General features: G+C 45.4%; 2 protein-coding genes across 3 annotated transcripts in view; one reads left to right on the plus strand and one right to left on the minus strand.

Annotated features, from left to right (window-relative positions):
- MTA3 (metastasis associated 1 family member 3) overlaps positions 1-9,441 on the minus strand; it is a 213,370-nt gene extending 203,929 nt beyond the window's left edge. Inside the window, exon 1 of the mRNA XM_059188460.1 lies at positions 9,167-9,441. The gene's annotated coding sequence lies outside the window, so the exon portion shown is untranslated. The remainder of the gene's footprint in view (positions 1-9,166) is intronic.
- A 1,229-nt stretch (positions 9,442-10,670) lies between these two features.
- Positions 10,671-18,152, plus strand: part of KCNG3 (potassium voltage-gated channel modifier subfamily G member 3) — a 45,734-nt gene continuing 38,252 nt past the window's right edge. Inside the window, exon 1 of one of the 2 annotated variants that reach the window (XM_059188464.1) lies at positions 10,671-11,412. In XM_059188464.1, coding sequence (XP_059044447.1) covers positions 10,748-11,412 — 665 coding nt within the window. In that variant the 5' untranslated portion in view covers positions 10,671-10,747. The remainder of the gene's footprint in view (positions 11,413-18,152) is intronic. The other variant, XM_059188465.1, reaches the window with a different exon arrangement.

An 18,152-nucleotide genomic window follows, 5' to 3' on the forward strand; every position in this document is an offset into this window, starting at 1 on the left:
TTACTCTAATTGTTCCTGCAGTTTCATCCATCACAATAGAAGCTAGTGGAAGGGTATAAAAAGCTTCTCAGTGTTCCTTTGCTCTGAAGATTTTTATTTGTGATTACTTTCCTCTGGAAAGAAAAAATCCTCCTTGGAAGTCTGAAAGTACTAGCAAAAGTACTAGCAACCCCTTGAGGGCAGGGTCCCTTGCAGGCATAGGAAGAGCCTATCTGAAGATAGGATCTGATGTCACTTGGCCACGTGGCGTTACAGCCGGCAATACATTTTAGCATTTTTTGCTGAGCCATAGCCTCTGTTCTCTGACCCAGGCCTTGGACAGGCTTATAGCAACCTAATTGCATCTGCTCTAAACCTCCTTTAAAAACTGTAAATCTTCCAGTATGTAAAGCTGTATTTCCCAGCTTTCCACTAAAAGCATCCTTTTTGCTAACCTGGGAAAACGTGTCTTAGGGAAAACCAAGGCTGGGGTTTTGCCATAGAAGAGTACAGGATCACACAAACCAGAACTGGATGATTTCTATCTCCAGGTAAGAACTGGAGAAAAAATAGCCCCTATTTTAAATCCTGTACCTTAGAGAAAAATGCAATTGCCGTTGAAGAGGATATCAATTATTAAGTGTAGACTCAATGCTATTTTGGTTGCATCTACAATGAGAAGATCATTTCCAGGAATACCATACGCTTTGTTTCAGTCAACCCCAGCCCCAATCTTTTCTCTGAGGCAGAAATAATAGCACTGGGCATAAGGGGGAAGAGGGCTGGGGTTGTGGGACAGGGAAATAAGATTGTTACAGGGACAGAAGGGTAAGGACAGCAGGTGTTTTTCAAAGCAGACTCCTAAACTAGTTAATTTTTGTTCATTAATGTTGATAAAGGCAGCCCTCTTCTTTGCAGAATGGATAGAACACAGTGGGGAACTTCCATTCATTTTGAAAATGTCTTTGATTTTTCTTGTGTGTAGAATCCTTTCTTGGGCTGTTTGAATCTGCCCTGTGATGTGGTAAGGGGCAAAGTGGGGGAATCCCTCTTTCTCTGCTTGGCTCTCCCACTTCCTTCCTGTCTGGGCTCAAAGCATACTTTGCTGGCAACCTTCTCTAGCTCATACTGGAACACCCAGTCCAGCAGTAAGGTCTCTGAGATCTCAGTCTACCATGAGGGCAACAGCTTTTTACATTTCTTCCCATATTTTCTATAGTTCCCTGAGCCAAGACACACAGAACCTCCTGGATCCACATCCATATCCAGTCCCTTCTGGATAATTTTATTTATTTTTCTGGTAATAATTTTGAAGTGTTTAATTCAATCATGGCCAGTATTTATTTATTTATTTATATATTTTTTCTTGAAGCCTGTGGTCCACTTCCACAATATCTCCTTCCTCCAGGGACAGATATGGGTAGATGATGGCATCGGGACATAAGTAAAGCCAATTCCAGGAATTTTCCTAACGAAAGCACCTGCTAAGATGGGACTCTGAGGCTGACCCACGATTGGGGTCTGCTAAATGAGTGGGACTTCTGCAGTGTTTTTAATGCTAGGAAGCTGGCATACACTGTACATCCAGGGAAAACCATGCCAAGATCTTCTCTGCCAGTATGCCAACCATTTAACAAAATTGAAGTGGTTTTTCAGAAAAAGCCTGAGTTTTTCAAGTTGGTCATTTTTTTTATTTTAAAGATTTTATTTATTTACTTGACAGAGAGAGAGACAGGGAGAGAGGGAACACAAGCAGGGGGAGTGGGAGAGAGAGGGAGAAGCAAGCTTTCCACCAAACAGGGAGTCCAGTGAGGGGCTCAATCCCAGGACTCTGGGATCATGACCTGAGCTGAAGGCAGATGTTTAACGACTGAGCCACCCAGACACCCCTCAAGTTGGTAATTTCTAACTTCATTGTTACTTATATACGGATACTGCCTATTCAGTACTCTATTTAGAATACTGTTGTTTTTTTTTTTTAAGATTTATTTATTTATTTATTTATTTATTTGACAGAGAGATGACAAGCAGGCAGAGAGGCAGGCAGAGAGAGGGGAGGAAGCAGGCTCCCTGCTGAGCAGAGAGCCCGATGCGGGGCTCGATTCCAGGACCCTGGGATCATGACCTGAGCCGAAGGCAGCGGCTTAACCCACTGAGCCACCCAGGCGCCCCTATTTAGAATACTACTTTAATCAGCAGTAATAGTCATTAATTTCCTTACTCAACAGTACTGAGCTTCAGCAAGGAGCCCAGTACTCTCTAGATGCTGGGGACATTGCTGTGAACCAGTGGCAGGGTCCCCGTTCTCAGAGGAAGTGAGCACAGTCTGGTGGGGAAACAGATGATGAACAAGTAATAGGTGAATGAACAAGATGATTTTTTATAGTGATAAAGGAATAAGAAAGTAGGTTGATAGGCTAGCATGGGTGGTAGGGAAGGCCTCTTCGAGGAAATGACCTTTGAACTGAGACCTGAGAAAGAACAAATCAGCCACATAATGCTCTGGGGTCAGAATGTTCTAGGCAGAGGGAGCAGCAGGTTCATGGCCCCAGATTAACTGAGCAGAGGAGGGAGGACACAGCAAGAATTGGCCTGAGGGAAAAGAGAATTTGGTAAGAGGATATGTGCTGAGATATTCTTCTTTTTTTTAACTTTTTAAAAAAATATTAAAAAAAAAATTTTTATTTATTTATTTAACAGAGGGAGAGAGAGAGACAGAGAGAGAAACAGCTGAGAGAGGGGATATAAGCAGGGGGAGTGGGAGAGGGAGAAGCAGGCTTCCTGCCTAGCAAGATGGCTGATGTGGCGCTCTATCCCAGGACCCTGGATCATGACCTGAGCTGAAGGCAGTACTTAATGACCAAAAAAAAAAAAAAGAAAAAAACCTTTTTTTTTTTTAATTGCAAACATAATCCTTGAACTTCATTAAAAAAAAAAAGACAAAAGGTTTATAACCAGTAACAAGTAGGTCTCATATTTACTCTACCCATTCACTCTCCCAGTTCCTTGAGCAGGAAAGAATCACCTATATTTTATGTATCTTTTCAGAAGCCTTATCATTTATCCATATTTATATACATGTATCTTAAGTATAAAGTAGGAATCATTTAACTCATAGCGTAGTACCTAGACTTTGTTTAGCAATTTGACTTAGTAACTTTTTTTTTTGTTTGTTTAAGATTTCGCTTATTTATTTATTTGACAGACAAAGAGACACAGAGAGAGAGGGAACATGAGCAGGGGGAATAGGAGAGGGAGAAGCAGCCTTCCTACTGAGCAGGGAGCCCGATGTGGTGATGCCAGGACCCCGGGATTATGACCTGAGCCAAAGGTAGATGTTTAATGACTGAACCACCCAGATGTCCCATTAGTAACTTAAAAAAAATATTTTTAAGTAATCTGTACACCCAACGTGGGGTTTGAACTCACAACCCCGAGGCCAAGAATTACATGCTCCACCAACAGAGCCAGGCAGGCACCCTGACTCATACAGGTTCTATATGAACCTGTATGAACAACAGTATTAGGTTCATCGGCATGCTCTATTATTTAAATAACCAGTTTCTTAATTATAGACATTTAGGTAGTTTCTAGACTTCTGCTATTGAAAACAATGCAACAATCCTTAAATGTACGTCTTTACAAAGTACATGAATGTAGGATAAATGGCTGATGTTTCAATTGCGGGACTACTAGGTGTGTGCATTTAAAGTTGTGGGTTTTTAAAAAATTTTTTTTCAAAGATTTTATTGATTTATTTGACAGACAGAGATCACAAGTAGGCAGTGAGGCAGGCAGAAAGAGAGGGGGAAGCAGGCTCCCTGCTGAGCAGAGAGCCTGATGTGGGGCTTGACCCCAGGACCCTGAGATTATGACCTGAGCCGAAAGCAGAGGTCCAACCCACCAAGCCACCCAGGCACTCGCGTATGTAAAGTTTTTTTGTTTTTGTTTTTTTAAAGATTTTATTCATTTATTTGACAGGCAGAGTTCACAAGCAGGCAGAGAGGCAGATAGAGAGAGAGAGGTGGAAGCAGGCTCCCAGCTGAGCAGAAAGCCCAGCGTGGGGCTGTATCCCAGGACCCTGGGATCATGACCTGAGCCGAAGGCAGAGGCTTTAACCTACTGAGCCACCCAGGTGCCCCTGCATTTAAAGTTTTAATAGACATGGTCAAATGTGTGCTGAGCTTTTTTATATTCTGGAGAAATGAGAGGGCCTCTTTATGATAGACATTGTGAAAAAGTGCATTTGGGTCTGGTCTGAAGGAAAAATTGTCAACATTCAAGAATAAGCTTAAAGGAAGCTCAAAGTTTAAAATTTTTGTTTTTGTATTATGGACAATTTCAAATAAACACAAAGAGGGAGAGATTAATATCAGGAACTCCCACACTCAGCTTCAATAATTATCAACTCACAGCTCATCTTGCTTCATCTACATCCTCAATCCACTTGCCCCTGCCCTTGATTGTTTTGAAGCAAATATCAGACATTATATCCTCTCCTGCTTAAATATTTCAGGGTACAAAAGTGACTTTTTCTTAAAGATTTTGTTTGCTTGACAGAGAGAGAGCGTGTGCGTGAGCATGAGCACAAGAAGGGGGAGCAGCAGAGGCAGAGGGAGAAGCAGGCTCTCTGCTGAGCAGGGAGCCTGATGCGGGGCTCCATCCCAGGACCTTGATCCCAGGATCCCGGATTGTAACCCGAACCCAAGGCAGATGCTTAAACAACTGAGCTACCCAGGTGTCCCTGAAAGTGACTTTTTTTTTTTTTTTTTTAAAGATTTTATTTATTTATTTGACAGAGAGAAATTACAAGTACATTGAGAGGCAGGCAGAGAGAGAGAGAAGGAAGCAGGCTCCCTGCTGAGCAGAGAGCCCGATGCGGGACTCGATCCCAGGACCCTGAGATCATGACCTGAGCCGAAGGCAGCGGCTTAACCCACTGAGCCACCCAGGCGCCCCTGAAAGTGACTTTTTGAAGATCAGTTATCTTGTAGAATGACCCTCATTCAAGATCTGTCATTATGTTGTCTCTGGATTAACCTACTCTTTCCTCCCCCAGCCCCCTCCTCCAGGGGTATGTGATACTTTGCAGAGAAGGGAGTCAGTGGTGAGACAGCATGGCAGGTAAAAGAGAGCTCACATGACTTTGGGTTTGGGTAATGGGTCTAGTGCTTCCTAGTAGCTGTGGGTCCTTGAGCAAGTTCAACCTCTTGAAGCCTCATTTCCTCATGTGGGCAATGAGGGTTACAGTAAGACGTTTTTATGGAAAGCTGAGCTTGTGGTGCCACACAGAAAGGGCTCTTAGTCACAGTAAGGGGCAAGTCACAGAAAGGGCTCTTAGTCACAGTAAGGAGCAAGGTGGAGACAAGGGACCATTACATCACAACCCAGCAGAGTAGCACCAGAGTGAGGGCTGGGTGGAGATAAAGGAGAAGGGCCATTCCGTAAATGGCACCAAAACGGTTTTTGCTTTTAACGATGACGGGTAGCAGAATACGCCACCCCAAAATATGCCACTTTGGCATAAGGATTATTTTGAGCTAAAAGCACTTACAAAAACAGATACGAGAAGGGTGCTCTGACCCTCCCGCCTTTTCTTCCTTAAAGCAGGAGATGAACCTCCACATGGAAGATATCCTCCCTGTACTAGGAGGTTAAGTACCATTGTTATCATCTCTCAGAAGCTGAGGCTAAGAGAATTCTGTACAAGCAGACTTTGTCAAAAGAATTCCTATCTTCCTTTCACCTCCCCATATATGTTAGTTACTTTTCTGCAACTGCCTTTCTTTGCTCAACCCACTATAAAAGCATTTAGGTTCTGCCACTTCTCTCTGTCTTCATTTCCTCAGGATGGCTCCTGGGTCACATAAAATTTAAATAAATGTATGTGCCTTTCTCTGTTAATCTGACACATCAACCTAATTCGCAGGCCCAGTCGAAAACTCTAAGAGATGAGAGGTAAAATTTTGCCTCCCTTGTAATGATTATACAGTGACCCTCTCCAAGCAGGAAATTTAAGGAAGATAGTGTTCCTTTTGCTTTCATAAGAGCATGAAGCACCCTGGAGCAAAGAATAAGGCAAGGGCCTTGGTATAGGATAGGGGTGACTCTCTCTTCTGGCTTCTCACCTTTAAGAATGGGGTGCATAAGTTGGGGTGGTTCTGAGGGCAGGTTATTAAAAGCTGCAGCTTTACCTTCTACTTGAGTAATTGTGCATAGCAGGTGAAGTCATTAGAGTCATTTATATAAAATCAGAGACACTGGAAGGCTAAGTTTCCATGAAAAAAGCTGACTTTTTGAGGCCTCCACTGCTTCTGCAGATGAGGAGAAATAAGCCAGTGTAACCATAAACACTTAGAAATACGAATTAACGGCAGAGTGAGAGCTTTTCATTTTTGTTATTATTTATTCATTTTTAAGTAGGCTCCACACCCAGTGTGGAGCCCAACGTGGGGCTTGAACTCGTGATCCTGAGATCAAGACTGGAGCTGAAATTAGCAGTTGGACGCCTAACGGACTGAGCCACCCAGGTGCTCCAAGGGCCAGGGGTTTTTAAAGCAGAGTCGGTTCGTGAAAAGCAAAGATGGATAGTGCCCACAAGGTATTTCAACTTACTGACCTTTGGGACAGGGTGCTCAGAGTCCCTGAGCTCAACCAGTTGTACAGTGCGAAACTATGGAAGAATGTGTATTCTTTTTTTTTTAAGATTTTATTTATTTATTTGATAGACAGAGATCACAAGTAGGCAGAGAGGCAGGCAGAGAGAGAGGAGGAGAAAGCAGGCTGCCTGCTGAGCAGACAGCCCAATGTGGGGCTCGATCCCAAGACTCTGAGATCATGACCTGGGCCGAAGGCAGAGGCTTAACCCTCTGAGCCACCCAGGCGCCCCAAGAATGTGTATTCTGCCAGAATTGCCAGCATGAGGGTCACAACTTTCCACTGAATTTTTGATGTCTCAGGTTACTATTTGCGACTGGTCACATCCTTAGATGCATGGACTTATATTTGTTTAGAACCCAGAAATGAGAAGGGGCATGGCTTGACTGGGCTACGGGAAGTACACACGGAGTGTGATTTGGTCAGTATCATTCACTGAGCCATATACCACCCCACATCCCCTCATTCAACCCTCATACCACCCTGTGATATATTCTTATTACCTCCATTCTATGGATGAGAAGACTGAGGCTCAAAGAATTTGTTCCTGGTCACTTAGCCAATAAGTTGCGTAGCCAGAATTTGAATCTAGGGAGGGCCCAAATAACCAGTTTGGAATCCCTTATACAGACACTTTGTAATTCTATAGATCTACAGTCCTTTTAGGCTCTAAACTTGAGGAACGGCTTGATGAACATGAACAGAAGAACTGCCTAGTGGTGAGAGATCAGATGGAAGGTTGTGGCCGCAAGGCAGGCACCGCAGATGGAGGGACCGGGGTCTGGAACTAGAAAACCTCATTGCAGCCTGGTCTTGACCACGATGCTAAGGGGAACCGAGCCACATCTCTCCAGTTACAGTCGCATCTCAGGAAACTTGTTACTCCTGCCTAAATAAAGGTTGATAATTTGAGACTAGAAAATCTCCCGGTTCTTTCAAACTCTAAAATTCTGCCTGGTGCCTTTAAATTTTAATGCATTCTAAAGATTTATATATGAAGGCCCCAAATGTCATCCAGAATCCAGGAAAGAATTTAGATGAAATGATTCTCCACATAATCTTCTCAAAGTACAAAGGAACAGAATTTTAAATAATTCTATGAACAGTTTTTAAGAATACTTTCTAAACCGGATTATATTGAGACAAGCCAATCATTTCTGCATCTTGCTGTTCCGTGTAAGGAGGATTTTTTAGTGGAAAAAAAAAAGAACATGATTTGGGTATTGCTACTGTAGTAGTGGTTGATGATATTAAAATCAAATAAACATATTACTTTGAAACAAATGAAGTTATTTAAACCTATCTCTCTAAAAATTTTTATGAAAACATACCCAGGAGGCACAAATTATATTATCATCAAATTAATTTGTTTTCTAAGCTCAAATTTATTTTAAAAAGTGACATCTCTTCAACAGACTGTAAAGGCATTTTAGATAGGGAACACAGGAAATAAATAACGTTGGAGCAAATAATCAACGAAATAGTTGTTCTGTGTTCTGTTGCTGAGATGCTTCAAGAAAGTATTTTTAACAACTCCCGGAGGAACTGGCTCTCGCTGGTGGGAAGCTAGGCTCTTTTCTCCGCTTACATTTGCAAACTTTTCTCCATCCTCATATCCTATAACAAATCCATTTCAAGCCCTGCTGAGTCCTGGTCTCCCTGATTCTCAAAACAGACCCTGCCTCAAAAAAAAAAAAAAAAAAAAAAAAAGGGTGGGGGCAGGGCAGGGAGAGGGAAAAAAAAAAGAAAGACCTGACTCTTCCTCATGTACAAAGATTTGGAGATAGGGTTCCCATTCCCGCATTGCAAAAATGGTCTTCTCCATAGAATAAACTAAAGGGCAAAAGAATCTTTCTGATTAAAGCGTTCATCAAGCCATTTCTATTATTAAAACCTTTGGCGTCCCATTACTTACACTTTGAAATCTAAATTCTGCTGTGGAGATCCGGGTCCTCAGAGCCAAGCAAATGCATTAGCTTTCCTTTGAGACTCTAATTCTTTACATCTGAGTTTCGGCTATTTGGAATGCTTTTCTGCCCTTTCTCTCTGCCAGCACATGACCATCACCTCCTTCCACGCTATCTTGAAACTCATTCCCTTCAGGATGTTTTCCTGGGTTAGTAGCTACTTTGCAAATACACACCTTTTGTTTTTGAGCTTTTAATCACATTAAATGCTCTTAAGATAAATTATCCAAGCCCAGGGATAAACAACACATAGAGATTTCCATTCTTTAAGAAACCACCCAGAGTGATTTTACTTTGAGAAGAGGGACAGCACTTCAATTTTTAGGTGTCTGCTTTTCAGCTAGGAATCCGCAATAGAATCAAAGCAAAATGACTCTTTAGGGTGACCTCTAGTGGGCATGGGACAATCCTACAAAATTATGGAAAGTGAAGGGCGAAGAAAACCCTTCCCAGTAACCAGCTGGGTTACTCTGAGGTCAGATGACCGCATCTCATCCCACCCCACCCTTATTTTTCCTTCCAGCATTTGTTTTGCATTTAACATAGTTTGCCTTACAACTCACCTGTTTCGCCTCTGGCGGGCACGGCGCGGGCTGGGCTGCGGGTGTCGGATGTCGGATGTCGTTTAAAATAACCCCTGCCCGTGGAACCCACTCCCTGGGCATAGACCGGAGCGCAGGAGAGTTGGCTCTGAGGAGCCTTAAAGGTCTTTTCGAGCTCTGAGAGCCGGTGCTGCAGCCAGCTCTGGGGTGCATAGGGGAAATCAAGACATTATGAAAAGGAGGACGCAGACGAAGGCTACGGGAAAATTCTGTTCTTGCCAGTGGCAGAGCGATTCTCCCCACTTTCACCCCACTCTACGGGAAGCGTCAAGGGGGGGGTTGGTCCAGGCGCGCTACGCGTAGACGCCCTTTTAGGACCCGCGCCCCAGAAGGCAGGGGCTGGGGCCGCTCTCCCCCTCGGGAAGACAGACGGGAGGGCGACACCGAGCCTGGGTACTGGGGTGTGCGGCCGCCTTCGGAGCACGCGGTACGTGGGTCTCCGCGCCGCGAGAAGAAAAGCAAGTCGGCAAGAAAACCAATTGCTGGGATGCCTTCTCTGAGAAATCCCTTAGGGCGGTCTCAGAAACCGAGCTGGGTTCCGGATAGTTTCTGGAAAAAGCTCTCCAAACGCCGTCTGTCCCCGCCCCTCAAATCCTGCACCCCAGTCTTCATCCCTCCTCACTCTCTGGTCGCCTTCCTGAAGGGGGGAGGGTGGCGGGGGCTGTTAAAAGGGCCCTCGGGAGCTGCCCAAGTCATCCCTGATGGCCCGGGGCGGCACGCGGGAGCAGGCACCTTGGCCGCGGGGATATGCCCTCTCCCCATTCCTCGCACCACCACCCCCGCCTCGGGGCTCCCCATTGCTCCCTTCCCCGCCTCGCGGACCCCTCCTGGCCGCGGCGGGCGGGAGCGGAGCGGGAGGACGGCGTCACGAGGCGGGGAGCCCGAGGTCCAGGGCGGGGCGCCGGGGAATCCCAGGCGCGCGAGCCCGGGAGGTGCGGGCGCGGGTGGGAAGAAGAGGGCGGCGCGCGGAGGGAGGTGAGCGGAGCAGAGCGGGGAGGCGAGGCGGGGGAACCGCGAGGAGGCCCCGCCCCCGCCTCGCGGAGCCGGCTCTCCGCCGCCTCCGAACCCGCTCACTTTGCCTCTCGCCTCTGGACGGCGGCGGGGCGGTTGCTGGAGCCGCGGCCAGAAGGAGCGCCGGGGACGGGGAGCCACCCTGCACCCGCGCCTCCTCCCGGCGCCCGCGCCCCTCGGGGGCTGGGGGGCCGCGCCACGGTCTGAAAGGACACGCCGGCCTCGCAGGGGGGCATCCCCGGGCGCTGACAGCCTTGTTCCCGGCCAGTGGGCGCGCAGCGCTGGCGCCTGAGGGGACTCCCCGGCCACCTGCAGGTGCCGCCGCGCCGAGGGAGCGTCGCTAGCAGCAACGCCAGGCTGACGAGGACACTGGAGCCGAGGGGTCTCCGGGCCAGCGAAGGGCAAGAGCAGAGCCCGCAGCGAGAGCCGGCCAGCCGGTCCGCGGGCCCCGACGGCAGGCAGGCCCCGCGCGGCGGCCGGGGTTGGGCGGCGGCGGCGGCCTCGGGCCTCGGGGCTTCGGGGTGGCCAGCCATGACCTTCGGGCGCAGCAGGGCGGCCTCGGTGGTGCTGAACGTGGGCGGCGCCCGGTACTCGCTGTCCCGGGAGCTGCTGAAGGACTTCCCGCTGCGCCGCGTGAGCCGGCTGCACGGCTGCCGCTCCGAGCGCGACGTGCTCGAGGTGTGCGACGACTACGACCGCGAGCGCAACGAGTACTTCTTCGACCGGCACTCGGAGGCCTTCGGCTTCATCCTGCTCTACGTGCGCGGCCACGGCAAGCTGCGCTTCGCGCCGCGGATGTGCGAGCTCTCCTTCTACAACGAGATGATCTACTGGGGCCTGGAGGGCGCGCACCTCGAGTACTGCTGCCAGCGCCGCCTCGACGACCGCATGTCCGACACCTACACCTTCTACTCGGCCGACGAGCCGGGCGCGCTGGGCCGCGACGAGGCGCGACCTGGCGGTGCCGAGGCGGCCCCCTCCCGCCGCTGGCTCGAGCGCATGCGGCGGACCTTCGAGGAGCCTACGTCGTCGCTGGCCGCGCAGATCCTGGCCAGCGTGTCGGTCGTGTTTGTGATCGTGTCCATGGTGGTGCTGTGCGCCAGCACTCTGCCGGACTGGCGCGCCGCGGCGGCCGACAACCGCAGCCTGGATGACCGGAGCAGGTACTCCGCCGGCCCTGGGAGGGAGCCCTCCGGGTAGGACGCACAGCTTCTCTGCCCGTCCCGTCCGTCCTGTCGCGTTCTGTCCGTCCCGTCCGTCGGTCCCGTCTCCGTCCTGTTTGCCTCGGGGAGGCCGAGCCAGGCCGGTTCCGGGCCCAGCGAGGCCAGCCAGGGGACGGGTTGGCCCTCACTTCCCGCTCCTATTTTCCTGGCACCAGGCGGCTGTGGTCCATACACTAGATCCGCCTCTTGAGGGTGAATCGCCAGGCATGGGGAGGGGCAGGTAGAGATAAACAAGCCTCCCCCATCTTTTAGTTTACTTTGGAGCAAATAGCAACTAGTTAACTAGATGTCCCTAAACTTTTATAGTTAGTACTCAACGATTTAACCTTGGGCTAAGAGCAGCTTGAATTTTTGCCAGTTTTTGGTGGCGTTTGGACAGATGGAAGTCTTGTTATGGTGAAATACGGTGGTCACACATTGCATACACTTTGCGTAGTATGTACTTTAATGGAATTGTTATAAAAGAGATTAACTTAACGATAGACTAAATAATGGATGTCTGTGCCCTTTTCTCTTTTCTTTTCCAATGGAGTTAGCAAAGCACCTGTCCGTCGTTTAGTACCAAAGTTACACACTGTGACTTTCAGAAGGATCTTCAGTATAGGGAGGGGGGAAAATCACTACCTTGGAAAAGAAGAAATATTTAAACTGCCCGAAATCCAGAAACAGTATTGAAGTAGTTAATAGCTTTTCTTCTCAGTTTATTAGGATGCAAGGAAAATATTTGAATCTTTCCTTCTATCGTGTTTGCCTTTCAATAGAGATAACAGACTTCTGTTTTTAGTACGAGTGAGTTTATTTTGCATATTTGACAGGAGGAATGAATAGTAAAGTTGGATTTTCAAGGGAGACAGTCTCTTTGGGCACAAACACAAAATTGTATATTCTGTTTTGATTTTTTTAAAATTCTTTGTTAACTTAAGCATTTTTTATTTATTTGAGGGAGAGAGAGAGAGCACAAGTGTGGGGAGGGGCAGAGGGAGAGGGACAAGCGGATTCTTGGCTGAGCAGGGAGCCCCATGTGAGGCTTGGTCCCAGGACCCTGAGATCATGACCTGAGCTGAAGTCAGATGTTTGACGGACTGAGCCACCCAGGTGCCCCTTTGATACTGTTTTAAGAGGCCCCCCTCCATTCATTTTTATTTGTTTTATTTATTTATTTTTCCTCCATTCATTTTTAAAATTAGGTTGTGCCTGATCGTCTTTTCCTGTTAGACACGTGCATGTTTCCAATGATATTATGTGTTGTGAGGTTGAGTGCATTACTTACACATAATATTCTTCCTTTGGAGAGTGAAGATTGTTTTTTAAACTAAGAAGTAGTAAATAAAATTGTCTAGTACCACAGAGTACATTACTGATACATTGATATCTTGGCATGAAATCCAAGATACATGCTTTAAAAGGAAATTCATTAGTAAACTAATTTTGTTGACTGTATTATGTTCTGAGTTTTTGATTTACAGAGAAGAATTACTTATTTAGTACTCCATCAGTACAATGAAATGAATTTATATATCTAAATACATAAGTGCCCTTGATTCTTCTAGCGGACCGTAGGAAAATGAGCGATAGCTGGCCCAGAAACGATTCCCTAGTAATTGTGGAATTCTAAGGTTAGTGAAAGTTCAAACTACATTAGCAAAGGAAACAGGAGAATTGAGTTAGACTTCCTGGGACTGCAAAAGAAGTGGAGGAAGAAGAAGAGGGATGCTTGATTTGTGTGTGTTTATTTTATATATGTATGCAATTATCCAAGTCAGAACTGTTTCCTAGATACCCAGATATTTCAGGCAAAAGCATGTTTTTCTTGGCTTAAAGGTCCAGTTTTAAGCTCCACTCTCCCAAGTGTAGGTATATGAAAGCCAACCTCTAATCCCAGACAGATAAGCTGAAGGATGAGTGAGCAGCTGAGGAGGCTGAAAGTCACAGGGGAGCCTCCCATAGGCCCCCTTTGACTGATAGGGCCTCTACATGGGCACTTCAGCAATAGTCTCTCAAACCCTGCTTGCTTGTTGTTGCTGAAATTAGTCTTTTTGAAACATCATTCTGATCATCTGACTATATTTGGTGTCTGCCAGATAAAGCCAAAACTTTTGTCTTGGCCTTTAAGGGTCTTTATGGTTTCACCACTATCTGCCCTTCTTTCCTTTCCTTTCCCTTTCCTTAAAAAGATTGTACTTATTTAGATGACACAGAGAAAGGGAGAGAGTGCACGCAGGGGAACTACTTGGAGAGGGGAGAAGCAGGCTCCCTGCTGAGTAGGGAGCCAGATGCTGGTCTCTATCCCAGGACCCTGGGATCCTGACCTGAGCTGAAGGCAGACGCTAACTGACTGAGCAACCCAGCTGCGCCCACAATCTGCCTTTCTTAACTAGTCCTGTCTCCATTTGCATGCATCCTTTCTGAGTAGCTGCTGTGTTCAAGGCACTGTTGGTATTCCAAATATTGTAACTTTAAAAAAAAAAGAAAGAAAGAAAGAAATGGTGTTAAGTTGGTGATGTAGGAAAATCAGAGGCAAACTGATCACAACTGAGTTGTTCTGAGAAGCAATTTGGCCTTCACAGTAGGGGAAGAGCATGGAAACAAGTTATCTTTGGAAGGTTGCAGAGATTGTGCACTGCTCATCAGTGGTGGTAGGGGGTGTTATTTATATGAACTGTAGTATACACAGTCTTTACCACTACATGTGCCCCGCGTGAGAACATAAAAAGGAATATTTTCCAGGTAGAAGGAACAGCAGGGGCATAGGCATGAAATTTGCATATTAGGGAGTGTGAGTCCAGCGATGGAGTGAGAGGTGGATAGAGAGCAGATGTTAGAAGGCCTCGACTGAGAAAGAGAATGATTTTATTTTGTAGGCAGTAGTTAGCGGTTGGCATGTTTGAGGTGAGTGGGTTATGCATATAAAATAACAAATGTCATGAGTTGTGTACTGTGAATTGGGAATGGGGGAAGATGGGAAACAGGAGGATGAGTCTGGAGACCTTTGCAGAGGGCGGGAATGGGGGTGTGGATTGTGTGGAGGTGGTAAGAATGTAGAAGAAATGACCACTCTGGGAAATATTAGGAAGACTCATAATTAATCCAGGGCCTGGGAAGGATAGAGGCGGGTGTCAGGGACTGATTACGTGGTCTTCCAGGAGCTAGGAGCACTCCTATCACTTAGAGCCTCCTTTTGTCCAGACTGGCCTGCTCACTTGTTCCCAAACCCCCTGAACATTCCTTCCTCTGCAGCCCCTTGCTTGTTGAAATTGGATCATCCATCAAGCCCAACTCAGATTCTGTTTCTTTTTTGAAGCTTTTCCTGCCCACTTTAGATGGGATGTTTCCTTCTGAATTTCTTGAGGGATTGCTTATCAGTACTATGTATTTGCCATCTATAATATCCTTCCTAGCGTGATCGTTGTTTTTACATATAAACATGTCCTAGCTCCTAAACTAGAGGAGATGAAAAGCCCTAGAAGGCAGCTAAATTCTCCTATCCTATTTATTATGACAGCATCTTTTAGAAAAAAATTATTCTGGCACAGTAAATGTCTACTGTTTATGTTACAATTTAGACTATAACCTTCCAGGAATATGTCTTCTGTTGCATAAACTGAAGAGCTGTTTTGGGGTAAGGCCGCGGACTTCAGCTAGTGGAACTCTTAGCTGAGGAGGATGGGGTCTTGTGCTAGAAATGAGAAAAAAAAGCCTATTAAATCCAAGAATGATTCTTTCATCAAGTACTGATTGTGGAAAAGGAATAAAGACAAGCATAGCATTTCTTTTTATTAAACTTTGAAATTTTGGAATAGCATACAATCTTAAGTTTGGAAGAAATTTTGAGAGGTCTTCCAAACCAATAATTTGAAAGCTTTTTGTGTATGAATATGACACTTTTAAATTGATATGTTCTGAGGGTAATAATCAAATGATGGTTTAAAGTTTAAAAGCTACACAAACAAGTCTTTCTCCATCTCCTGGGCATTTTGCTCTTTTTCCTTGATGTAACCAAAGTTGTTTGTATTTTGTGTGTCATTTTGAGACATTTTGTGTATTTATAAGCATATCATAAATATTTGCAAGAAAACAGTAACAGAAACAGTGCAGTAATACTGTCCCCAAACTTGCTTTTTAAACCAGCAAGCCTGCTGTGGAGATTGTTCTGTATGAGTCTATAAAGAGCTACCAAATTCTTGTATGCAGCTGCATAATATTCCACTGTTTTAAAAAAAACAACACCTTTAAATTTTTATTTATTTATTTACTTATGTTGTCTCACCTATAGAAATGCTTTAGTGAATATCCTATATGGGTACATTATTTTTGCTTTTGTCCATAGGATAAATTCCTGAAAGTTAAGACACAGGCTCAAAGGGCATGTGAATTTGTAATTTGCATAGATAATTCCAAATTGTTCTTTAAAAATTGATGTCATTTTATACTCCTGCCAGCAGTGTGTGGGAAGACATGCTTTTTCAAACACCATAAAGTGTTGTGATACTTCTGATCTTTACCATACTGTACTGGAGAAATATCTAGCAGCTTTACTTTATTTTTGCCTTACTATTTTTTTTAACATATACTGAAATGTAATAGAAATACACAATCCTGCAATATTTGATGTCAGAAAATATGTTAGGGGAAACTTTCAAATCATCCTGGCTTTTGCACAGTTGAACCTTCTACCATAAGCAGATTTTAATTATGTTTTGATTCTGGTGACTGCCCAGCGGTGTGGCTTCCGTGGCACATAAGATGGGGTTCCTCCTCACGGAATTGGTGGCCTGGTGGTGGTAGTAGGAAGAGAGGACAGACGGCAAAGGAAGCAAATAAATAAGAATTTCAGATTGTGAAGGGAAATCAAATAGGGTATAGGGGATAGAATGCAGAAGGAATGCGCCTTGCACAGGATGTGAGGAGGTAGCTTGAGTGGAGACCAGACCGATGAGAAAGACCCAGCCTTGGAAGAAGAAGGGAAGAGTGTTCTTGATAGAGGGAACAGCAAAAGCAGAAGCTCTTGGATGACAGTGAGCTTGGCTTGTCCCCAGAATGGAAGGAAAGCCCATGTGGCCTAGTAGTTAGTCTAAGGGCAAGAGGAGGTTAGATGAGATTCTAGAGGAGGCAGAGCCCTATCAGGGGCAACAGCAGATATAGCAAGACATGACATGTGAGAGAATGTGGGGCTTGATTAGGGGCATCTTGATTAGGAGGTGGTGAGAAGTCACTGGATTCACGTGGATATGTGGGTCTTTATCGTGTTCCTAACGGTGACTCATCCACCAATACTAGGAAAAGTGTGAGGTCTTACTGAGTGAAGCAGTTAAGGCTACTGGTTGTGGGGTCCCTCCTGCTTAACTGGCTTGGCCACATGTCATGAGCTGGGAGTCCAGTTGTTTTCTATAGGGTCTGCTGCTCACTTTGGGGGGGTACTGTGAGGAGAAGGATCTGGAGGAGGGAATCTTTTGAGAGTCAGTGGGAGAGGGACCATTTGCCATTTTCCTTTCTGTACAACCCACATTGTCTCATCAAGAGGACTTCTATTAAAGGTCGTTGGTAAATGCATTCACAGCCTTCACCTATGGACGGTCCTGGTAATCTTAAAGATTTTTATTTATTTGACAGAGATACAGCGGGAGAGGGAACACAAGCAGGGGGAGTGGGGAGAGGGAGAAGCAGGCCTCCCACTGAGCAGGGAGCCCAGCGTTGGGCTCGATTCTGGGATGCTGGGATCATGGCCTGAGCTGAAGAAGACACTTAAGGACTGAGCCGCCCGGGTGCCCTGGTTCTGGTAATCTGAGAATGCTGATGTTCTTACTGTTTTATCTGACTGATAAGACAAACTACAGATTTTTCAGGCAGTTTGCCTTCAAGGACCATTGAGTATCATTCTGACACTGCTAAGGAGATGAGTGTTTTTTTGGCATTTTAACATACAGGTATACTCCTTTTTTTTTTTTTTTTTTTTTTTTTGAACTTCATCTATCTGTCTATCCATCTATTATCTTTATACCAACTTTTTATCTATCTATTTAACAATCTCTTATCTTTATACCCAACAATGGGGCTTGAACTCAAAACCCTGAGATCAAGAGTTGTACTGTCTTCTGATGGAGCCAGCCAGGTGCCCTGACATACTCATCTTTTAAAATCACTCAGCGTTGCTAGCCTGTGTCATAAAAAGATGCCCTCTGCTAGTCAGAACTTTGAGAAGGATGGGTCAGATACAAAGTACTTAGCCCTTTTACTTTTTGGTCCCTTGCCTCTGAACTTCCGGTCCTCTCAGCCAGTCTCAGCCCTAGTGTTAGCTTTTGAGTTTTAAATCTCTTCATCGTGCAAAGTCTTGCTGTAATTTTAATTTGTTCTTTAGAAATTGTTTCTAAAAGTTGCTTCATGTTGGAATTTTGATCTCTAATTTGTATTGCTTTGTGTTACAGTAGTGAGACTCTGAGGAGATGTAAAGATGTTCAAGTTTTTTGCAGTGTTATTTTTAGCCCAAGTTTAAAAAATGAAGTACGTAATCAAAATGAAACACCAAGTGATGAAAATTTTAAAATCAATTGTATTATTTCTATTGCCTATCAGGTCAATATTATATAAATTCAGTAGGTTTTTTAAGTACTTTAAAAATAAAAAGCAATATTTGAAAATGAAGGTGAAAGTCTCAGTGCTTTTACTTTGCAGATAAGGTGGATATTTTCAGAAGCCGGTAATTAATAGATCTGTGA

The sequence above is a fragment of the Mustela lutreola genome, chromosome 9, assembly GCF_030435805.1.
Source record: "Mustela lutreola isolate mMusLut2 chromosome 9, mMusLut2.pri, whole genome shotgun sequence".
NCBI lineage: Eukaryota > Metazoa > Chordata > Mammalia > Carnivora > Mustelidae > Mustela > Mustela lutreola.